General features: G+C 45.7%; 1 protein-coding gene across 1 annotated transcript in view; it reads right to left on the bottom strand.

Annotated features, from left to right (window-relative positions):
- Window positions 1-3,190: 3,190 nt before the first annotated feature.
- The window catches only part of LOC102369107 (inverted formin-2), a 28,285-nt gene continuing 8,572 nt past the window's right edge, over window positions 3,191-22,903 (bottom strand). The window contains exons 2-5 of the mRNA XM_006018059.3: window positions 7,837-8,245; window positions 6,276-6,391; window positions 5,509-5,668; window positions 3,191-3,228 (exon numbers count right to left, since the gene is read on the bottom strand). Coding sequence (XP_006018121.1) covers window positions 3,191-3,228; window positions 5,509-5,668; window positions 6,276-6,391; window positions 7,837-8,230 — 708 coding nt within the window. The 5' untranslated portion in view covers window positions 8,231-8,245. The remainder of the gene's footprint in view (window positions 3,229-5,508; window positions 5,669-6,275; window positions 6,392-7,836; window positions 8,246-22,903) is intronic.

Genomic DNA, 22,903 nt, shown 5'->3' with positions numbered 1-22,903 from the left:
TGGCAGTGGGGGCGGGGGAGGGGGCATGCTTGCCATGCCTGGCAGTGGGGGAGGGGAAGGAGGCATATGTGCCATGCCAGGCAATGGTGGAGGAGGAGGCAGCAGTGGGGATAGTGGGGTGGGAGCAGCAGCAAGGGGTGGAGATGTATTCTTCCCTGGTGATGCTGAGCAGGTCGGAAGCTGCGAGGGCAGGATGGCCTCTGGAGGACTTGGTGGTGCTAGTGTGCTGGGGACAACGGCTGCCACAACAGGGCTCTGCTTTGCATTTGGCAGCTCCTCTAAGTCCGTGTCCGTTTGACTGCATTCATTTACATTCTCAGGCGATTGGTTTTGCTTTATTTTTTGTTTGTTTGGATGCTTCTTTATGGAGAGCAGTCTCTCGATGATGTCTTCAACACTGTTCCCTTGTACTGTAAATATAACAGACTTAAACCAGGATAAACAGTGCAACCGAAACACTGGCATACTATTCAAATTCTTTCCAAACAATGTGTATGTATCTATGTGTCTATCCCCCTTGTTTCTTCACTTACACTGCTGAAGTCTGCAGATCTGTTTTACAGTGAGATTTTTCCCTAACGAACTCACTATATGATCAAGACCCGGACTGAAAGCCAGATCCAAAATTGATTGCAATCTGCAGAAAGGCTTTCATGGTTGGAGGAGAACAATTTTTGGAGTTAGTTTACAGAGATGAGAAATGAAGTCCTGGCCCCACTGAAGCAGATGGTGAAACGTCCACTAATTTCAGTAGACCCAAGACTTCCATGCAGATGCACATTTATTTTCATTCTGAGTTCTGTTTAATCTTGATGGGTTCCAGACCTGAAGTAACTTATGTATGCATGAAAAAGACTTAAGGAATGGAGAGCAAGGCTTGGGATACCAGTCAATCAAAATGGTCTTACCATCATTTGCAAGCAGAATGGCCCTGTTTGCTAAGGTAACCAAGGATTCCCACAGCAGCAGGCTGGAGTGATGAGAAGATTCCAGATGCAAAAGGCTCTGGAGAATGGACAGCAGTTGGATAGAGGCTGGAGAGCTGCTCACCTAAAATACATGGCAACTCCTATTAATTCTTTCATACGTGAGGCCAGCACCCATTTCTTGTGTGGAGTGATGGATACTGGTGTTAGCACTGCAGAAACTTTATCTCAAAAGTGAGGGCCTACTTACTTTATTGAACAGAGATGTAAAGACCTCCTGGTGATTGTTCATGTCAATCCCATCACTTATCTTCAGCAATTCCTCGTCATCTTCTGTCTTGGCCTCCTCAAATGTTTCACACTGGATAAGCAGATCATCCTCTTCTATGTCTCTGCCATGCCAGAACATTTGTTTTAATTGGAGAGAGTCTATAATCATTTTTCAGTAATACTTCTCTGCTTGTAATGACTGGTGTCTTTTTACCACCCTCCTCGACTTGGCTGATGATCACTGCTGGAATTATTTGCCTTTCCATTATTCATAGAGGAAGAAACCCCACCCATACATTCTCACACTGAGCACTATCTTCCTCTGCAATAAACTCCAAAGTAAATCAGCATGCCAGAATCTGGCTCAGTCTGAGTTTTGTAAGGGGGCATAATAATTAAAAAAAAAAAAAAAAAAAAAAAAATCTGCCAGACACTTTCACATTTCTGTTTTTCCCCTCTGCTTTTTGGCATTCAAATCTCAGAAGTCAAGTGAAGTTCCTTCCAAGTTGCTGAACATTTTGTTAAAAATCCTAAAAGAAGAATATTCTATGAAAACTTCTAAGAACTTGCAGCACAGAAACACTCCCCTCCTTAGCAGAGATTAATGGAAACATCATTTATATTCTAGCTGTTAAAGGGCTGTGATAGAGATTCCAATTATGTGGATATATTTTTTTTTATATATGCATTTTGAATCTTCAATGGTTTCCTTATGAAACAGCCTTCTAAATGAACAAACTGTGTGAACAGGTATGTCCAGATGCACTTGATCAATCAGTGCCTTAGGCCCCTGGCAGACATTAATATAATCACACAATTAAGATCTAACAAATGTTATCCTGGATCCCAAAAACTATGCTGGCCGTGCAAGGCAGGATGCATGATTTTGGTGACTGGGATTAAATTAGTTGGGTCCCAATTGCATAGCTGCTGGTGCATGGGCCTAGGCTTCCCATGCCTGGACCTTCAAAAGGAGCTGTGGGAAGCGTAGCTATTGGAAACTGGTTCCCAGGAAGTCCCTTCAATTTGCTGGTGAGAGGGGAGTTACCCCCTGATGCTGGGTTCCCTGTGCTTGGACCTTTAAAGGCACACTAGGCAGCACAGCATTGGGAATCAGTCCCTGATACTGGGCTGCCTGGTGTGTCTTTAAGCTTGTCGATGCAGGGAAACCCAGCATGGATCCATTCTCTGATCTCGTATTCCCCTCATATTCACATATGCAAAGGGCACACATGCAGCTGGGTTGCACATAGGCTTAGGGAGCCTGGGATCAGGGAGTCCCTCCCCAAGTCAGGCTTCTGTGGTAGCATGTTCATGCCACACATGCAATACAAACCAATCATAAAGAAGTTCCACGTTAAATGTGGAAGAATTTAATTGCATGATGTCATGTCTATCAGGGGCCTTAGACAGATGTTTCTGGGACAAGCAGCAGCAGCAGCGGCAAACAGGCCTTAAAAATGCCAGGCCGCTCAACACCACCCTAGGGTATAGACTACTCTAGCTATACTCTGTTCAGTACTCTCCCTCTAAAGCATCAATTCCTGCCACTACCTGAGATGAGGTACTGGGCTAGATGGACCATTTGTTTGCTCCTGTATTGTGCTTCTTATGTTTTTATGATATAGGCTCAGTTTGAGATGTGGACTCACCAAGCCAACAGTACATTGGTTCACAAAGGTCTGATTGGTTTGACTTTAAAAACTGCTTGCAAGAATTAATCATGGCCACTGCTCCTATTAGTGTTGGGGTCTTTGTGGATGTGGCAATATTTTTCCTCTTAAAATCTGGTAAATGGTGTGTTAAGTCAGGATGGCCTAAAATCTCTTTGGCTCCGTTTTAAGAGATTTTTTTATTATCCTTTTCACTCAACCCGTTCTAACCAAGCTTGTTTATTTTATACAAATAAAAGGAATTGCTCAAACACTTGCTGTGTTTCTATAGTTATATCAAAGTAAACTTCCTTTTATAGTGAAAATTGAATAGAAAAAACCTTACCTTAGTTTGTTCAACATATCCAACAACTGCAGACCTGCAAGGGGGAGAGAACATATCTTGCATTATGACCTACTAGAATGTAGGCACTTGTGATGGCATTAGGGAATGATTTTCTATGCAACTCTATCCTCCCCTCTCTGTCCTTTCATAAATGCAAATAATTTGATTGCTATTGGAGGTGTGGGTATTTATTATCATCATGATGACTTAATTTTACTGTTGAAATCTCTACTGATTATGGACAGTACTATATGGAGAGCTAAGAGCCCAATTCTGCAAACACTTAAGCACAAGTTTAACTTTACCTACTGTCCATAATAACATGGTCTTCGACGAGGAGTAGGGAATGTTAAGCATGTGTTTTAAGTCCTTGCAGGTTCAGTGACTACAAAGAAAGAATGTTAACTGAGGAACTTGTGGGCCTTGATCTTGCAATTATTTGTGCACCTGGAAAATCCCTTTGAGCGAAGTATTTCAGGAGCGTAGTTTACAATGCTGTTTAAGAGCATAAATGTGTAAACTGCACATGAAGTCTCTTAAAATGGAACATCTGCCTCATTAGATATTGTATTACTCCTGTTCAAGCAATTAGAATAAGCTGTGTTGTTTTTAAATTGTGTGCTATATTTAAAGGGCCAAACTGAGTCACTCCTGGCAAAAGGAAGCATGGCTCCCATTAACTGCTCCAGAACTGCTCCAGAACTGAAGTTGGCTGCTCCAGAACTCGAATGAAGGTTGGCATGCTATAGAAAAGTGTTGATTAAAATAGCTCCTGGAACAATGGGTTACAATATGCAGGATAATTTAAGTGGGAGTTCTGTTAGGATACAAAGGGAAAAGATTGAACTGATATGAAAGGGAGGAACAAGGCTTACAACAATCTACTAAAGGATGTTTCTCAGAGATAAAAACAGAGATGAGTTGGAGGTCAGTAAGTTGGTGCTCAGTCGGACTACTTATTAATATATGATGCTTGATGTGATGCAATTTGTATACTTTTATTTTTCAAACTATTCTAAATACTGTATTTATTTACCTATCACATGCAACATTTCCCCCAAACTGAGGCACGTGTCTTTAGTGAGGAAGCCGATTACCCTGCTAGAGCAGAAGTATGGGGAAGCTAGAACAGCTGGGGGTGCGCTTCATTCTGGCTGCATGCAGCCAGAATGAAATCCAGTTTTCAGGGTCACTTGCTCATCCCCTGCTGCTCAGCCAAAGGCTAAAGGTTTAACCGTCTCACAGCCACTGCTGAATTAGCAGCAGCTTTTGGCCGAGCAGCCAATATTCCAGGAAAAAAATATTTTCTTCATTCTGCCTTCCTACAACAAGGTGCATCTTATTTGAGGACGTGTGGTATACAAGAAACTATGGTGTATTTACTCATGTGTTGAAAACAGGGTAGATAAAAATCAATGATTAAAAAAAAAGGATTTTTTAAAATTTAAATCAGATTTTTTTTTTAATTTAATCAGATTTTTTTGTTAAGATGCTTTTAAAAATAATAAATTTATATAGAGAGAGTTTTAATTTAAGGTATGTTTAAAGCTCAATGATATCATCATAGAATAGGGATTATAACTTCTAGTTATATATTATTTGAGACAATATATTCATGTAACCTTTTTAGAAGTAGGTCGCAAGAGGCCATAGACTATGTTAGGGGCCCAATCTCATGGGGTCCCTAGAGGCTCCTTCATAGATTAGTAAAGACTAAAGAAAACCACTCTACCCAATGGGACTCAGTGCTTAGTCTAGAAGACCCCATTAAGCATCTCTGTGATGCTCAGTTTCAGTTCTCAAACTGTTGATTTGTCTCCAGAGATCATAGGCAGACATGGTTCTTTGGGCAGATGTGATATCTTTTCTAAGATCAGCTAAATAGTTGGAAAACAATGTTCTTTGCAAGTTTTCAGGCACAAACACCCTTCTTCATGCATAGGCAGAGTTTATTGTTTCCAGAGATAACATCCTTATTAACAGCAATATACGGAAATGAGAAATAGCAGACCTGATTACCCACCCACCAGCCCTATTGTCTCTCTGCAAGTTTGTATACACAGAACAAGCCCTTACCTCTCTCTAAAAGTGCAAAGTTTCAAAAAGTTAAATGAATAAAGAATATCAATGACAAGAATGCACTTCTTGTAGAAAACAATGATTAAAGCAAGGCCTCTTGCCCACTGATTCAAATAATGATTTAAATCTATTTGGTTTAAATCAAATCCACCCTGGCTGGAAGCAGGCAACAAAATGCTCTGGATTCAAGAGGCTAATTCCCATGGAGAGAATGGGGTCTGAGCAACTTTCTTACCAATAAACTCATTTCTGATTTGCACTCTGACTCTTAGGTCTTCTGTCGCCAGTATTATCGCATTGATGACACTTAGCAGTGTTGCCATGTAAGGTACATTATCTGTGGTCGAGAGCTCATTCATTATGACACTGAACCGATACTGCTGGTTCTTCACGGTCTGTTAAGAAGGACACAAGGGTTACTGCAGACTTTCGTGTTCAGAAACCTCTTCCTTTAAGACCAGATTCTAAAACAACTTCTGCATCTTAAATCCTCGTCAGTGGAGGGAAAAGATGTGGGGGAAAGGAGGGACTTTCAGTCATGGAACAAGCATCTAATCAGCAGTGGAAGTAACTGGGATCTTCTCTCTAGCACTGGAGGACATCTTGGTTGGACTGTTGTTGAGATGCAGAGCATCTCCCTAATATAGTTCCCAAGCCTGGTTTTTACAGGCGGAGAAACCCAGAGAAATAGTGCCTTTGTCCTTGAGTTAGGCCAACCACAGAGATCTGAGATTGACAGCCGGCTTCCTGTAGCCGAGTTACTGAGCAGCCGCTCAGATTTCTGCTGATGTGGAAGGGAGGTTTCTTTTTTTTTCTGACCAAGCCAAACCTCCTATAAAATTAATATTTGACTTCCTGCTCATCAGCAGTATGATGTAAACTGACCCCTAAGCCTGCATGGGAGAGAACTGGCCATGGATCTGATTTGTGGGCTGACAACAGAACAGTAAGAAATACTGCATGGGGAACTGTTATGGATGATAACTCTACTTCTGCACTTACCTTGTAATGGTCCAGAGCATCCAAAGCCAGAGCATGGCCACTGGGACAGTACATGCAGAGTGCAGCTAGCAGTTCAAACACCTGCTTCTTCACCATGACGTTAGATGTGTCTAGTGCTGCAGAACAAGAAAGCATGGATATTGGTGCGTAATGCTCTGAAAGATCCTCCCGGTCCAGGACCTTTCACCCATCCCAGCTATGTGCTTATGACTCCATGTGAGCTTGAAAATATTAGCATATCCTGCTCAGTGAAAAATCTCGACGCTTGATTTATGCATTTTTATTTTAAATTTGCAGAAATTGTTTAGTTCCTTGAATGGCAGACAAAATACTCATTTTTTGTGAGTTTCTTGTTTTGTTTTGGGGGTTTTTTTTTGCATGAATACAGTTCTATTTTTCATTTAGATGGGCCCAAAATGGATGTCAAGTAACCCAATTGCTCTAATCACCCCTCCTGAATTTCTGTGTTCCCCGTTTCCCTCTCTGTGTCCTAGTAGGAATTGCTCGGGATATCTTAATTGTGTTTTGCCATTGAAGAAAGGCTGGATTGCTAAACAGGGTAGAAATTCCCAATTGTATATGTTGTATCTGGGTAAAATACATTTTTGGAAAGAAGAAAAGGGAAGCTCCCCTTTAAACTTGAGAACCAGGACTTAAATTACGTGGGGGCTTTAGATGGATGTAAATTAATGGCTATGGCTTGATTAAAGTGACATAGATCTCTACTGAAGATCTCTTCATTGTGGTTAGCTTTGTACAAATAATCTATATAAAGACAGACAAAAGGTAGAAAAATGAATTATCATCTTTGTTTTATGGATGGGAACAGACTGAGACACTGGGGGGGGGGGGGGTCTGTCACCAGGCTAAGTACAGAACCCAGTTTTTCTGAGTTTAGGAAAAAAAGGAATTGCCTTCCTTTATATCGGTTATAACTGTCAAGGCTTCATTGCTGAAGCTTCCTTAGCCTGACTTTTTGAACCCGAAAGCTTGCTTAATAACTATTCTCCAACCATTTGGGTTGGTCTAATAAAAGATATCAAATTCACCCAAGGAACCTTGTCTGCCTAAGGCTTCACTGAGTAACTCGACTCCCTATTTTGTGGCATAAGAAAGAATGAGCATCAAACAGCTGGTTACTAGGTGAGGGGTGAGACTGAATGAACCAGAAGGGACCATGTTACGCCAAGACAGACTGTCTCTAAACTTTAGCAAACACAAAAGACTTGTATGTGGAAATGGGTCTGATTTTTTCCTCCCCCCTGCCTCTGCACCAGAAACTGGAAGGACTGCTGCTATTATAAAGAAGGGGTTCTTTGTGAGGAAAATAATGTGTTTTACATCAACAGGCATCCAAATAACATCTAATGTACGTGTGAGGGCATATGCTAGAGCCCCTACGTGTTTAAAAGATTGTAGAATTATACAATTAATTCAAAGGAAACTGTAGTCGGTGAAATATGTTCAGAGCAGAGCAAATAGCTAAGCAGCAGGAAGCCTTATTAAGATGCTTTCTGCTGTCTAGTACATGTGGCTTGAAAGGAAGGGTGACTGTTCTTACCTTGAGAGAGTTTTCTGATGTAGCCTTCATTGTCCACAATGTATTCAATTCCCCTTTGGGAGTTCATTACTGCTCGTACACAATTAATGCAGGTGAGCTGAAGCAAGGCATCAGAAATCTTGGACACTCCTCGCCCAGACAGCCTGTCCAGGGCTTCTAGGAGCAGATCGAGGCCACACAGTTCCAGGAACTGGACCATCCAGCTGTCATCGCTGCTCTCCAGCCGCTTCTTGAGCCCAGAGTAGTTCACCACAGAAGGGATTTGGAGGAGGCGAATGCACAGCTCTGGCTCTGCATTTTCCAGGTTGGCCTCTGTCTGGTCGCTCTCCTGGGGCCCAAGCTTCTCCTTTAAGGCAGCCCATTTCTTGTGGGCACCTTCTTTCTTGAAAGACATTGTGAATAATCTCTCCTTAAAGGGAAAGAAAAGATCAGGTAAGAACAACTCTTTTAAGGCACGGGCGCTTCTCATGGCCATCAGAGATGTAAACCTGAGACGCATTGAAGGTCTTTATTCCCAAGTCAAATTGGAAGTGCCCAGCAGGTACGCTGACCCATGGAAGAATACCTCTCCAGCTATGGAATAAACATATCACTTCATTTAATCCACCCATATTTTGATTGATCACTGCAATTCATCCAGAATTTTAACCACTAGGTAAACCAGGAGTGTTAAACTTGGTCCAATAAAGTGGCTACCCTGGCCAGACTGCACCACATATGGCAGCAGCCCCAGCAGCTCTGTGACTGTGATGTGAGCAGGGAACGCTCCAGCCAGTCCATGACCCATGCTGCACATGGTGCTTGCTTGGAGCATGGGTACTGGACTTGCCACAGTGGGCTCTATGGGTGGCGTGTGCCCCAGAGCAGTGGCACAATGTGGCTAGGGTAGCTATCATGTGCAGTGCAGCCATTGCTCCGGCTGGACCATGCCACATGCAGCGCCCGTTCTGCCCAGTCCAGGATCTGTACTGCACACAGAGTGGGTCCTAGACCTGCTGGAATGGCCATGGGATCTGGTATACTGGGGGAATGGGAGAGGGAAGGGGATGGAGAGGGGGAGGGGGTCCGTTGGCCCAATCCAGCCTGCAGACTGGCCCTGCACCATGGGCACACGTTGTACCCCATGTAGGTCTGACCAGACCCAAATGCAGCACTGGGAGCTGAATGGTGGGACTTTGCAGGCTGGATCTGGTCCTTGGGCCGTATGTTTGACACCTCAGAGTTAAACCATTGGCTTTAGCCATTGGTGCATCAAAGGCTGCAGACACAATCTAATAAATTTACATCAATGCATCAATCCCTAGCCATTGGCCAGTTTGCCCACAGGGAAAAGGATAGTGTTGAAAGTGCCATAGCTACAGGTGTTTGCTATTTTCCTCTAGTCTAGAGCTCCTTACCTTACAAAATCTAAATGAGGGTTTGCTCTTGGTGGCGGTATACAGAAGTAGCCGAAAAAGTGTTCTTCCCTTCCCTTTTCCTGAAACTGTGTTTTATTCATTTTTACTTTTTGACTGAGATTTCAAATCCTGAAAATGTTGGCTGGAAACAGAAATTGTGGGGGAGGGCCTTATGATCAAAAGATTTCCAGTAAAAACCTCTTTCCTCTCCCCTCACCACAGAGAAACCACTTGCCAGAATTTGTATTTGTCAATTTTTTAACATTTAAACCATTAGGGGAACATTTTGACCAGGCTCTTACTGGGTTTGTTTGCTTCATCCGTGATCTTGACTGTGCCACGTGGTGCTGGCTAATAAGCGTGTTTTACTCTCTATTAAATGGTAATTCCACACGTATGGGGTGGGTTGTAGGGATGGAGAGGGGGTGTTGCATGTCCATTTAAATGGACACGCACATCAACGCGCACATTGCAGCCCACTGAGGCGGGATGAGAAACAAGGCACGAGAGTCATGAAGCTATTGCCCCTCCTTTGAAGCATCCGAAGTCTGAAAGTTTGTCTCTGCTCCTCTCCCACTGGTGTCCAGAGCAGAGTGGAGTGAGAGGAACATGTAATACAGTGACACTTCGCCCTCGGTAGCTGGGGTCACACATGCAGTCAGCGTTAACCAAAGAACCACAACCACATCCACATCCCTCTTTTCCATTCCTTTTTCATGTCCTTCATGTCCTTCTGACAAGGATTTGCAGATTTGTCAGAATCAGACACGGCCGGGCCGTAAGCGCTTCTGCTACGACCTACGAGCTTGCAACCTCTGGTTTGTCAACTGTACTCCTTGGCACCCACACCACCCCAGTCCCCATCTACATCCCTCAGTGAACTGTGGCAAATCTGTTCCAGACCCAAAGTGAAAAGCTACAGCACACTCCATAATGTGCCCAGTCCAACAAAGCAAAATGCTTGAAGTGTGGCCCGCCTTTGAGGTTTGCTAAATTTCTGCATGGACTTATTTAAAACATACCCAGTACATGCCATACAAAACCCCAAGCACTTGGATAACACTTCTTGAGGAGGTGTTGAGGTGAAGAGCCACGTGTGGTTCAGTAGCTGCAGTCTGAGTAAATGAAGTTAAACACGATGCATGCACCTTGCACAGGGCACTGGCTCTACCTACCAATGGGCTAGGAAGGGGTCAGGGGGACGCTGCTCCTCTGGGTAAACGATTGTGGCTCTGCTTCTTCTAAACAACCTTGCTGTGTGGTGAGAAGTGGAGAAAGAGAGAGGGAAACTGAGCCACTCGGGTAGAAACGAGCTCAAGCCTGACCTGCTACAGTCCTGTTAGGCAGTAGGTGGCCAGCGCTGTTTTAAAGAGCCAGCAGGGGATTCTCCTACTGCAGGGAGAATACCTAAAAAAGTATAAAGTAGACACAGGTGGCATGCTGGGGCTAGCAGGGTTGTAGTTCGATGTGCTGTGCACTGACAACTTCTGCATGATAGTCTCCTGGCTGCTGCATCAGTGCTTTAAGTTTAGAGCAACCCCCAGGTTGGTCTCTAGTCTGTATTGGCAGCCAAACTGTGGCCCCAGGACTCAGAAGCTGCAGCTGCTTCCTTTATGGCTTTCCCCACCTCCCCTGCACTCAGCTGAGACTGGTCCTAGCAGAGGATGGATGTTCAAATTATGCATGTGTGGGAAGCATGGAATAATCTGTAATCCCCAGAGAGTTGCAAAGCCCACGTTAGATTTGTACAATCCATAATCCTGTTTTTGTGCTCTCCTGCTAGTGGGAAAATGGCAAGCCTGTTTTCTTAGTCTGAGCTAAATTAAGTACACAAAATAAACAGCACAAAATCACAGAAAAACAGAGCTGGACAGGCTCTCAGGAGGCCAGCTAGTCCAGCCCCCCCTGCTCAATGTAGGATCAGTCCTGACAAACCCATCTCACTATCTATGCATTTCTGGATGGCAGAACGTAAATTAGCTTTTAAAATGTTCTTGGTAACACATTCTGATTCTATTTCCCTTACAAATATGAATGTCGCCTCTATGAGAGTTCCCCTCTAACTGCTTTTTAAAAACCTTGCTATGTCTGAATGTTCATAATATGACTCCAAAAATAGGTTTGATCACATCCTGTTCATAAAAGCATCCCATTATAGTGCTTGCTTTTTCCTTTGTTTCTTTGGCTGATGTGGAAGTTAAGTTTGTAACATGCTCTTAATCTCTTCCTCTGCTTATCTTAATCAGATGTCACTTGAACAGTGTAGTGTTTGCCTGCTAGATGTGAGTGCACAATGGGTTGTACCTTGCAGGAAATGATATTATAATACCAATTATTGGGTCTCTTCTTTCAAAGGCCATCTCCAGGAGGGTATTATCTGTAGCAGGCATTCTGTAGGCAGCAAGGACGGAAAGCGGGAGGCACTGACTCCTCACACAGCAATGTCAGACCAGGATAAATTCACTCTTGACTGTGAATGTTTCATCTGAGATAAGGCCTCCAGCAACAGACTCCAGTTAGGTTAAAGAGTTTATGCCTTTCCGGTATGTTTTAGCAGCACTTTTCAAATCAAAATAATCAGGGAAAGTACATGAAGAACTGCAGATGCTAAGGCTGGCCTTCATGGAGTTTGTCTGGCGTTTCTGGAGAGCGGGCAGGAGTGTCTTCTGCAGCAAGAGCTTGGTTAATGGCTTCCCTCTGTTGGACTTGGTAGAGGCTGGTCATAACTGGCGATGGAAGTTTAAAGCGGTATGTGTGACGGGGCAGGGAACCAGTGCCTAAAGTCAGCAGCTGTATTGGGATCACAGAGGCTAGCGCTTTCCACCCAGAGGCTCTGAACTTCGGTGACAGCTTCTGGTTCTTCATCTAGCCATCTGGGACGTCTCCCAGTTCCCTCCTTTACGGTACTGTAAGGGAGTCTCTTTCAGTACTATAAGCACCGTACTCTCAGGGAACCTCTCCTATGCTGAGCAGAAGATTCCAACATGGAAAGAAGAAATTAGGGCTGTCAGGGCCATAAAATGGGGGTGAAGGATAGGAAGATGTGAAGAAAAGCTCCTCTGAAAGCTCCTTAGGGCCTTCCCATCAAGCACAGTGCCTCAGTTCACTGTACCATCCCAAGAGGGGCTTCAACAGAGAAGGGTGGAGGATGACACAAAACAAATTTCCTACTTCTGCACTGCTCCAACCCATTGGGCACTCAGCTGCTCACAAGGCAGAGGGGACAATGCAACCCTAACTCCTGTATAGCAGCAGGGAATCTAGTCACAATGGGCACAGGAATGAGCTTGCAACGTGCTCCTATTCCACTGCTCAGTAGTACTGACCCCTGGTGAACAAGGCAGTTAGAAGAAGAGTCAAATTTAAAGAAGCTAGCCAACCAGCAGCAATTACCCAGGACCCCCAATTCATGTGCTTTTATTTCCTCCATGCCCCACAATATTTGGAATTTCCCCCTGCCCCAACGCTTAAAATCCCAGCTCCCAGTCTGAAGGGATTACACAAGAACCTAATCTTTCCTTAGAGACACAAGCCACAGTTTCTAGCTCTAATTTGGCAGAGAAAAGCTTGAAGATATGAGCTTGAGCGTCTTGAAAAGTAGCCAGAAAGCAAAAAAAAAAAAAGGACTCAGTATTGAAAAAGAATTCTATAATTTTTAAAGGGGATCTCTCATTCTTTTTTTGAGGTGTGGCTTGTCATTTTTGAACCTGGAAGTGCTACTTTATGCTCTAATAACAGAACCATGCATCCAACTTGCTGTCAACCTGCAAGGAGTTCAGTGTTGCAGGGAACTTCACCCCACCCCATCCTTTAAGATGACCATTCTTTCGAAATCCACCTCCATAAAATATGTGTATTGACTTCTGATTTGGCAATCAGGGCTCAAAGCTTCTGTATAAAACATGTCCTCCTTCCACCCCCAAAAGCAGCTGTGGAATGCATGGCATGTTCTAAAAAGCCCCAGCATTTAGGCCTTTAGCATTTGAACTGATTTGTTGTTATATAGTTGGGAATAGGCTTATACAAATTCATTAGTTGCTTCACAGTCAAAGGTTGTTCCACAGACTTAAAAGGGCTAAAAGGGGAGGGCTGCATGGGTACTGCAGCTACTCAGAAAACTTCTGCACCTTTTGACTTCCCTTTTTCCAAGATTATTGGCGAACAGCCCAGATGCTTACAGTTCAGTTGATTGAAAAAAAGAGGTAATGCTGGAAAAATGTGAAGCAGAGACTATGGCATTTAAGCACATACTGTTCTGTAAGGCTAAATACAAACAGTCAAAAAGCCGGAGGCAGAATTGGTGCAATCTAAGCCAATTCCTCTAAGCTAGTGGTTCTTGACTTTTTTTGTACCAGGACCCATTTGTGAACATCGATGGCAAGTCCTGACCCAGTGCTCCTTGCTCCCGACCCACTGCCCCCCACCCCTAGCCCCACGGTGCATAAAGCAGGGGGTGGGTGTGTGGGGCAAGGGGGTGTGTGAGGCATGGGGGTCCCAAGCAGCCCCTTGCAGCCTGGAGCTCTGCAAAGGAAAATCCACAGCTTCCCACATTTTTTTCCTTTAAAAGAGAATCCATTTTTGAAGTGTGTTGGTCCATTTTTAAAGTCTGTTTGTGACCCTTTCACGTATTCTTGTGACCCACGGGTTGAGAAATGCAGCTCTAAGCTGTGTAGGTCAAACCGATAACCAATTGAACTGACATTCTGTATTCGATTGGGAAAGGCAAGGGGAAGCCTGCATGGACCCAGGCCACTAGGGTGGGGGGGTGCTAGAGCACATGTCCCAGCTTGCTGGTCATTGCCAGCCCAGCCAAGTGTCCCTGGTATGCACCCCCCAGGCCCTGCTGTCCCCCAAAAGGGGGGTGAGGAGCCCCTTGCCTGGGTGCTGCCCCACCTTGGGGCAAGGGAGTGGAAAAATTTCCCTCTGCTCATGAGGCTGCCCAGGGCTAACCCCGAGACTGGCAGGGGTTAAAGCCAGCAGCTCTGGGGCTGGGGAAGGGAAGAATTCCCCTCAGCTCCCTGGGGCTGCTCTGGGCTGGGGGATCCTTGGCTGGAGTGAGAGGAAGCCCCCCAAGGTCGGGGCTCGCCAGTGCCCCCATGCTGGGCTGCATGGGCAGGCACCCGGTCAGGATGACATCTCCCTCCCACCTGGGGCAACCACTGAAGCAATCAGCAGCTGGGAAGGAGGGCTGCCAAGGGCCAGAAAGGCCCCCCCACAGGGGCTTTTCCTCCCCTCATGTGCTGTGTAGATCCTAGCTAGGGGGTCTGGGGGGGTCTGTTCCCCCCCTACCCAGCACCGTCCCTATGGGCTGACAGATGCAGGCAGAAAGCAGGTTAAGGAGCAGAGGGGTGAGGCAGTCCCTGCTCCACCGGCACAGACAGCATAGCCCAAGGTTGCAAAGCATCCTGGGATGCTTGGAGACTGTGAGTTACTTGAACCAGGAAGGGGTCAGGAACAGAAGTTCCACAAACCGGTTTGATCTAAATCAGTTAAGTCTGATATTCCATCCAACCAGGTGTATTTTAATCTGGTTCTGGCCATTTTGAAAACGGTTTATGCGCACTGAACTTCTGTTGCGTTACAGGTCTAAACCAGTTTCCAATCACTTAAACCAGTCTGCGTGCAACTTCTGTCCCTAGCCTAAACGCACACATCCCTCTGAAATGTGAGCACCCCCCACTCCATCCCTCTGAAATGTAGGCCTGGCTCTAAGATCTGCTTGGGCAGGTCAATCCTTCAGCTGTTACACAGGTCTGGTTTGGACAAAGTTCCTATTACAATCAATGGAAAAAAATGTTCACTACTGCAAACTTCAGGGCTTGGCCTAAGGCAGGGATCTATTGGAGAAGGGAAAAGAAATTTTATCTTCCTCCCCGCCCATGCTGGAGCCCACCTCCCGGCTCCCTCTCCTCATGCCTGCTACTATCACTGTGTGATCTCTTCCGGCACAAGGATGAAAAGGCAGTTCCCAAGGAGCTGGATGCAGGCTCACTTCAAATCCTGCATTCCACCCTGCTTCCAAGCTGTGAGCCAAGCCCCTGGAAAGGCTCCCATATGACTTCCACTTCTCTCCCAGATCCTTTCTGCAGGGAGCTCCTCCAGCAGCTTCCAAGGAGCCAAGATTCTCTTGCAAGACGTGAACACGTGAGCTGACTCTAAGCTACCGCAGCATTTACCCTGAAGCAGTGGAAAGCCAATCTATCTCCTTGCCATTGGAACGAATGCTGCGGGGGAGCACGTTTTCTCACGTGTCCTCCTGCAGAGTATCTCTGGGTGTGGAAGGGTGTGAGGCCTGGTATCCGATTCCAGCCCTGCAAAACTATTGTAAGAATGCAGGAGGTTACAGGGGCAATGGCATCCGCAGCTGTTACTCACACCTCAGTGTTTGCTGAGGGCTAATTCTGCACGTAGGGCTTCTCCTGGGAGGAAGGACCAGTGCTGTGAACAAAGCACAGGAGGGCAGGCAGAGGAATGGCGTCTGCCCCCAGCCTGGCTCAGTGACAGGAGTCCTGCGAAGCTGTGAGCAAGTTGCTGATTTCTCTGAGCCTCCGCCATTCTCCCCCGCCCCTGGAGGAGTGGCCATAATACTTGCCTAGTAAGATTTCCTTGAAAAGCTCCCACATTGAGATCTTGAGGGAAAGGGTGAGGGAACTGCACGCTGTCTGTGCATTTCTCCCTTCTGTGCGTCAGTATTTGTCATGTGTGTATAGATCACTAATGTCTTTTGCATACCAATTTTACGGGCCTTCCTTTGTCCTGACTCATCGGGTGCGACTTCCCTCCTTTCCTCCACTGTAAATTGTTCTTTTGCTGAAGTCAGTTAGATTTGTGGAGGGGAGAGGAGAGTCTGGCCCAAGTTTGGGCTGCCAGTTTTAACCCAGAAGGTAAGTCCAAAGTCCACTTTGGACTTACCAAAGTGGCTGGGGAGTCCAAACCACTTACTGGGTGCATCTACACATGAAATTAATGCACAGCAATAAACTCCAGAGCTGTTTCAGCCAGAGGCAGCTGCTACATGTGCACCTGGGACAGCAGCGGTCTGAGCCAGGGTAGAGCCACCCCGAGTTGACAACAGGCTTGGGGGGGGTGGTCCTAAGCTTTGGGTGGTGGCATCAGAGCTGGTGAGGGTGCTAAAGTGCAGGGCGGCAGGCAGGCAGCCCCCACACTTTAGCACTCCTGTGCTCTAGCCAGTCCTGGTTTCCATCTCTGTGGAGTAAATGACTCCGCCAGAAGACAGTACTGTCCCTGACAATACTATCTTCTGGCAGGATTAATTTAATTTTCTGCACCCTAATACTGGCACATGTGTAGATGGTGATGCTTTACTGGGGAGCTAATCAGTCAACTCTGCAATAAAGTGCACATGTAGGTGCACCCACGCTGTGCAAAGCTTGAACAACCAGAGCACACACCAGGAATTTCTACCACTCCTGGAATGAAACCTGTCCCCTGACACCCACAGCTCCTCCTTTCTCACTTTTAGACGGGGTAAATATTCTGTTTTTGTGCACAACCTTAGCCCTTTCAGATCCAGCCTAGACATTAATTCCATCCCTCCTTCCCCCTGCATTGCTAGATCAAATATCAGTCCATGTAAGTTTAGCAAGGTCAGAGCTGTGCTGTCTTTCTTACTCTAAAGTCAATACCTGACATGAACTTTGTGCTGAGACCAGAGAGGAAATCCTTACTGTGGCTTCCTGTTTGTTAGTGCTTTTGCTCTGAACTATCCCTTCCTGCCTTAAAAAGATCTGGTGATCCAAATCCAAACAGGTGTACCTGAAAACAATAAACCTCATGGTTGTGCATTAAACTGAACAAGTCTGGACTGACGATTCTCCCTGTGTGAGGTTATTTTTAAACCCTTTCTGCAAGAAGGATACAGCCTGTTCTTGCTGAAATGTCTCTAATCTCAAGAAATAGTACAACTCTCCAGATGGTGTGATAAACATGTTTACAAACACAGATAACACATGTAATGTGTTATAAATGGACCATCTTTCCATGTTTTCCAAGAAGCCCAAGTCACTCTGTAAATCCACTTAGCTTCATCTTTTTAAAGCTCTTCTAGCTTTGCCCTTTATCTCTGATTTAAAAGGGCAGATTGGTAAGTAAATGGTCTAATCAGTGGGATATGTATAAAAGATGAACATGGAATAGGCATTTTCCACATCCTAGGGATAAGAAATGTGGCTCTGGGTAGCTAAACATGAAAAAATCCCTGTGTATAAGGGGAAAATGGAGCCCAGGTAAAGGGATGAGTGAATCCTGCCTTGTTTAACATAGAAAAGGGAGATGGAGGAGGAAAGAAAAAGAAGACTCTTCTTCCTTCGCTTCCTTGTCTTGCAGCAAGGGGGCCAGGCAAAAGGTGGGTGGGAAGGCTTCACAGGGACTCTGCAGTATTTTGTGGCTGCACCTCACCTGTCAGTATTTGGCGAACAATGCTTTGGGATGCGAGGATGCTTGTGTGCTGCCCTCTCGAGCTCTGTGAGGCACTCGGGTGCCTCTGCCCTTCAGATGCACCTCCATTCAGCAGGGACATGCATCCAACCACAGAATATCTCCATTCTCGTGATAAATGCAGTCACTGTGACCCCTCTCTTCTCTAAGCAATGTCACCGGGGGGGAGGGGAGGGGTGGTTGTCAGTGTATAGATTCTTCTCTGTGGTTTTAACGGGCCTCCCAGAGGAAATATCAGGCTACGCTCATGTAAAGCAGCATTGCAGCTTGTGGTGCCAGGCATTCTCCTTGAGCAGGGGCTTGGCAAAACTGGCGTGAGATGCTAAGTGTTCTCTGTATCCCTGCCACCCAGCTTGCTGGACCACCTGCGTGCTGTTTCTGCTCCTTTCCCTTAGACTGAGTGACTTCTCTGGTTTTCTCGGGGTCCTGGGCCAATACGCCAGTGATTCTAATGCGCGCAGGTGGTTGGTCATGTCAGTCTGAAGTCAACCAGAAAACAGGGCAGGGTAACACCTTTCAGAGACTCTCTGAATCTGTTAGTCTTCAACAGGCCACCTTGTCCTGCCTTCTGCCAGTGTGTCTAATGTGAAAGCGTTGACTCGCAGGGAATTTATTTCGTACCATCTGTGGATGTACCTGGGGGGCACAGGACTGTGGGCTTGCTGAGAACAGAGCTCCAATGGCAGCATTTTGGTTCTAAGGAATCACACACGTGTCCTGCTGACGGGCTGGGTCCCTGCAAGCGTCTGTAAAGTCATATTTAGTGGCTACCACCTATTTCACCTTGCTCAGAGATGGAAGTGGGGGGAGGGAGGGTGGTGCTGGGTCCCAGGACAAACTCAAGTCTGTTCTTTGTTTAAAAGAGAACGGTTCTGAATCGTTCCCTGCGTGCGGCAGACTCTGCACCCCTCGGTAACAGGAATTCGAACAGGAGGGGGTGTGCAGCAGCATAGGCCACCCACAGCTACTTCTGCAGGGAGCCTGGAGCTCTGCTGGCAGAACCAGCCAGTGCAGGCAGCAGGCCTGCAGCCACCCTGCCTCCTGCCAGCACGAGAAGCAGCAGCTCTGCACACCTGCCCCCAACACCACAGGGTTTCGCTGGCTTTGACCCAGGCGTTTCATCCCTACGCAAAGCTTTGTTCTCTGCTTTCTCCACAGCGTGTCTCGGCGTCTAGTTCTGACTAGATCTTTATTGTGGCACAGAGGCAGCTCCACTTAAAGGCACACTCTTCCCTCTGTACGGGCCTCTCCTCCTGAGTGTATTTAGGGCATTTGGGGCTCTTTGCTCTGCTCAAATGAATTTTAATGGTAGTCTGGCAGGCTGCAAAATGAAAGGGCTCCACAGATTCCCAGTGCCTGGATGAATGCTGAAATCAGCCCTGAGGAAACCACACTGAATCACTAAAAAGAAAAAAATCATGGCTTTGTGCTTTCCAAAAACCATGTCCATTAGCATGAAGGTCCCGATTCTCCTTTCCGCTGCTTTTGTTTGTAAGTTTTGCAACTACATTTGCCAGCTTAGTATCCATGCTGTGAAATTATCCTTGGAAACACTGGGAGGTTGGAGAATCTTCTTCATCTGGCTTAGGTCCTGGACATGCATGCAACTCAGGGATTTCAGGGGTCATCTGGTCCAACCCTCTGTAGGAATGCTGCTCTTCCATCATCCCTGACCTTTGCTTATCCAGCCTGCCCTTGAAAACCTCTTTTCTATTCCACTACTGTACTGTTCTACAGTCAGGAACTTTTTCCTGTGATCTAATCTCAGTCTGCTTTGCTGCAATTTAAACCCACTGCTTCGTGTTCTGTCTTCTGCATCAAGGGAGAACAGCTGTCCTTCCTTTTCTTTATGGCTGCCTTTCAAATATCTAAAAACGGCTATTATGTCACCTTGCTTTCCCTTGATCTCCTTTTCCCAAGCTAAACATACCTTGTACTCACAACTTTTCCTTGCATTGCTTGTAAATATATATTACATTTCAACTGGTGTAATATCCATGTAATTACACTGTGAATGGGAAAGGACAGATTACCAGCTACCTCGGGTAACTGGATACAGTATGTACTATTACAGTTCCTTGCCATTATATGGTGGGAACAAGTAACTCTTTTTCATGCCATGCTTCCCATGGCCTAGCTAGAGGCCAAGTGTACTGCTATAATTCTTGGGCTAGGGACAGACACTCAAAAAGCCTGAGCCTGAATTGATTCAATCTTTGCAGGTTAGTCTAACCTGGCTAGGCTGAACCAGCTTGTAACTGCTCAGACTTCCCAGACATGCAGGCACATGCCTGCGGTAGCTCAGGCTAGAAGCCAGGGGGTGCTACAGCAGCCCTCCTGTCTCTTGCACAGCACTGAGCTGAGGGGGCCCTGGCCAGATCCTGGCAGGACACCCTAATTAACCCAGCAGGGAATTGATAACAGTGTTTATATCATCCCCTAACTCAGTGTTTATCACCCCATTACGAAAGCATCAGAGGGACATTGCCAGCTACCTGTTGATTCTGCCTCTTAATTCTACCTGTTGATTCAGCACGGACCATAGCTAGCATGTGGTCTGCTAGCTAATACACAGACACCTTCTCAGCAAGGCAGAGGGGAGGGGGAAATTCCTGCTTAGCAGGGAGTGGTGAGAGGGAAGCAGGGGGAGCAGCCCCCAGTCTGTGCTGGAGCTCTAGCCAGGGAGCAGAGGGGAGGGGCCAGTCCTGTTGTGGAGCAGAGAGCCCCGCCCAGCCCAGAGAGCATGCTGGGATGCTGGGGGTATCTGGTTTATCTTAAACCAGCAAGGGGCTGGGACAGACATTGCATAAACCAGTTTGAGCCAAATCAGTTAAGTCTGATACTACATTCAACCAGGTTTATCTCAGACTAGTTTCAGCCATTTTCAAACTGGTCTATGTGCACTGAACACCAGTTCTCTTACAGGTCTAAACCAGTTTCTGATCACTTAAACCGGTTTATGTGTAATGTCTGTCCCTAGCCTTGCAGCTCAAGGCAAGATCAGGACTACAGCAGAGACTCCCCCTCAACTCCTTATAGTTGTAATGCAAGTCTAGTGCATATCATCTGCTTTATTTCTCCACCTTCCAACATGCCCACACATGCCCACAGATGGAAACCCCATCTAATGCACAAGTAACCATGTTTAAGTAATCTGGCATCTTGCAGCTCAGCTTGTTACAAAGATTTTGGTTTTGGTCATGCAAGGAACATATATATATTTTAACCAGCAACAAAGAAAGTGCTTTGGTAACTTTGAGACAGTTGTATTAACATCTTGGCAGGAAACCATCAGAAGAAACCATTAATATGAAAACCAGTGCTGCAAAGCTTTTCAGTAGCATTTTTTTTTATACGCCTTGAAAAGGTTACAGTGAAGACAGAGAAAACTGGCAGAGAGGAAATTCTGGTCCAGAAGCTAAAGCCAAATGATTCTATTGTCTTTCTTGCATGGAAGCAAATCAACTTCCTTTCAAGAGCTGTGTAAACTTTTGTTTCCAAAGCCTGGTTGGTCCTCTCTGTGCCAAGCCATCTTTAGCCAAAGTCTTAATCCCTGAATACATGTGGACACCAAGATGAACATGAGTCGTCAGTGTGGCAAAATCATCAGAAAAGCTAACCGCACTTTATCATTCTTCAGCAGACGCAGGACAAATAGATCCAAGGAAGTGATACTTCCCCTCTATGCAGCACTGCTCAGACCGCAGTTGAAGTACTGCATCCAGTTTTGGGTGCTGTACTTCAGGAAGGATGTGGATAGACTCAAGAGGGTCCAGAGAAGGGCCACTTGTATGGTCAGGGGCTTACAGGACATGCCCTATGAGGAGAGACTGAGGGACCTGGACCTCTTCAGCCTCCGCAAGAGAAAGCTGAGAGGTGATCTTCTGGCCACCTACAAATTAATTAAGGGGACGCAGCAAGGGATCGGAGATGCTCTGTTCACCAGGGCACCTCTTGGGGTAACAAGGAACAATGGTCACAAACTGACAGAGAGCAGATTTAGGTTAGACATCAGGAAAAACTTCTTCACAGTAAAGGTGGCCAAAATTTGGAATGGGTTTCTAAGGGAGGTGGTGCTCTCCCCTACCTTGGGGGTCTTTAAGAGAAGGCTGGATAGGCATCTGGCTGGGGTCATGTGACCCCAGCGCTCTTTCCTGCCTATGCAGGGGGTCGGACTCGATGATCTATTGAGGTCCCTTCCGACCCTAGCATCTATGAATCTATGTCTGCAAGTTGTGCTGCATCGGAAAGCTCAGTAGGATGTCAATTTTTAATATTATGTAAACATCAGACTTTTAAAGCCTCTGATGAGTGAAAGCAAGTGCTTTTCATCTAACCTACAGGTAAGGCTTGATTTAACTTGCTGAAGTCAAGCCTGTTGTATCTTAGAAAAAATGAGGCTGAAAGGGATTTATCTACAATAATACAGGGGTATTGAGACTTATCAAACTATAGTTATTAGTGTGTTTTGGATCACAGAACAAAGAGCACTGTAAAGTAGCATTAAGATGACATGCCTTACTGTAAAGACTTTTCTCAATTCTGTGGCTAAGAGATGAGGATACAAATAAATACCCAAGATTTGGACAATAGCCATATGAGGTAGGAGCATGAACATAGAAGTCCTACAGTTTGCCTTGAAATGTACTGGCTCTCTGTACCTGCTCCTCCTGTAGTTCAAAGAGCATCTGCAGAATATAGCCTCTAATTTAAAAAAGTTTCTCCTTCTGGCTACAAAGAAAATTTCCCATATGTGAGTCAAAGCCTTTGGTGATGGCCTGAAGTAATTATTCTGAGAAGTGTGAAATGCATCTATTCACTCCACTAGGAGGAAATAATTGAGGCTAATAATTAGTGAAGTGTGAACATTAACTATTTCACTGCTAATCATTCGAGCACAGTAGTTCTCAACCTTGTTAGATTCAAGGCACCCTTGAATAGACTTGAGGCATCCCTTGGAAAATGTCAGCTCATTGTTTTCACTATTTTTTGACTACAGAGAAATAACTGAGCATTGCAACGAAATGAGGAAAACCACAACTATGGATGTCTATTTGAAATCTTTGGCTAGGGACAGGCATTCAAAAAGCCAGAGCCTGAACTGATTCAACCTTTGCAGGTTAGTTTAACCTGCCTAGACTGAACCAATTTGCAAGCGAACAGACATTCAGGAAATGCGGGCACATGCCTGCAGTGGCTTAGGCCAGCAGTAG

This window comes from Alligator sinensis, unplaced genomic scaffold (genome assembly GCF_000455745.1).
Source record: "Alligator sinensis unplaced genomic scaffold, ASM45574v1 scaffold85_1, whole genome shotgun sequence".
Taxonomy (NCBI): domain Eukaryota; kingdom Metazoa; phylum Chordata; order Crocodylia; family Alligatoridae; genus Alligator; species Alligator sinensis.
The sequence above is the reverse complement of the archived record's forward strand: the minus strand, read 5'-3'. Positions and strand labels throughout refer to the sequence as shown.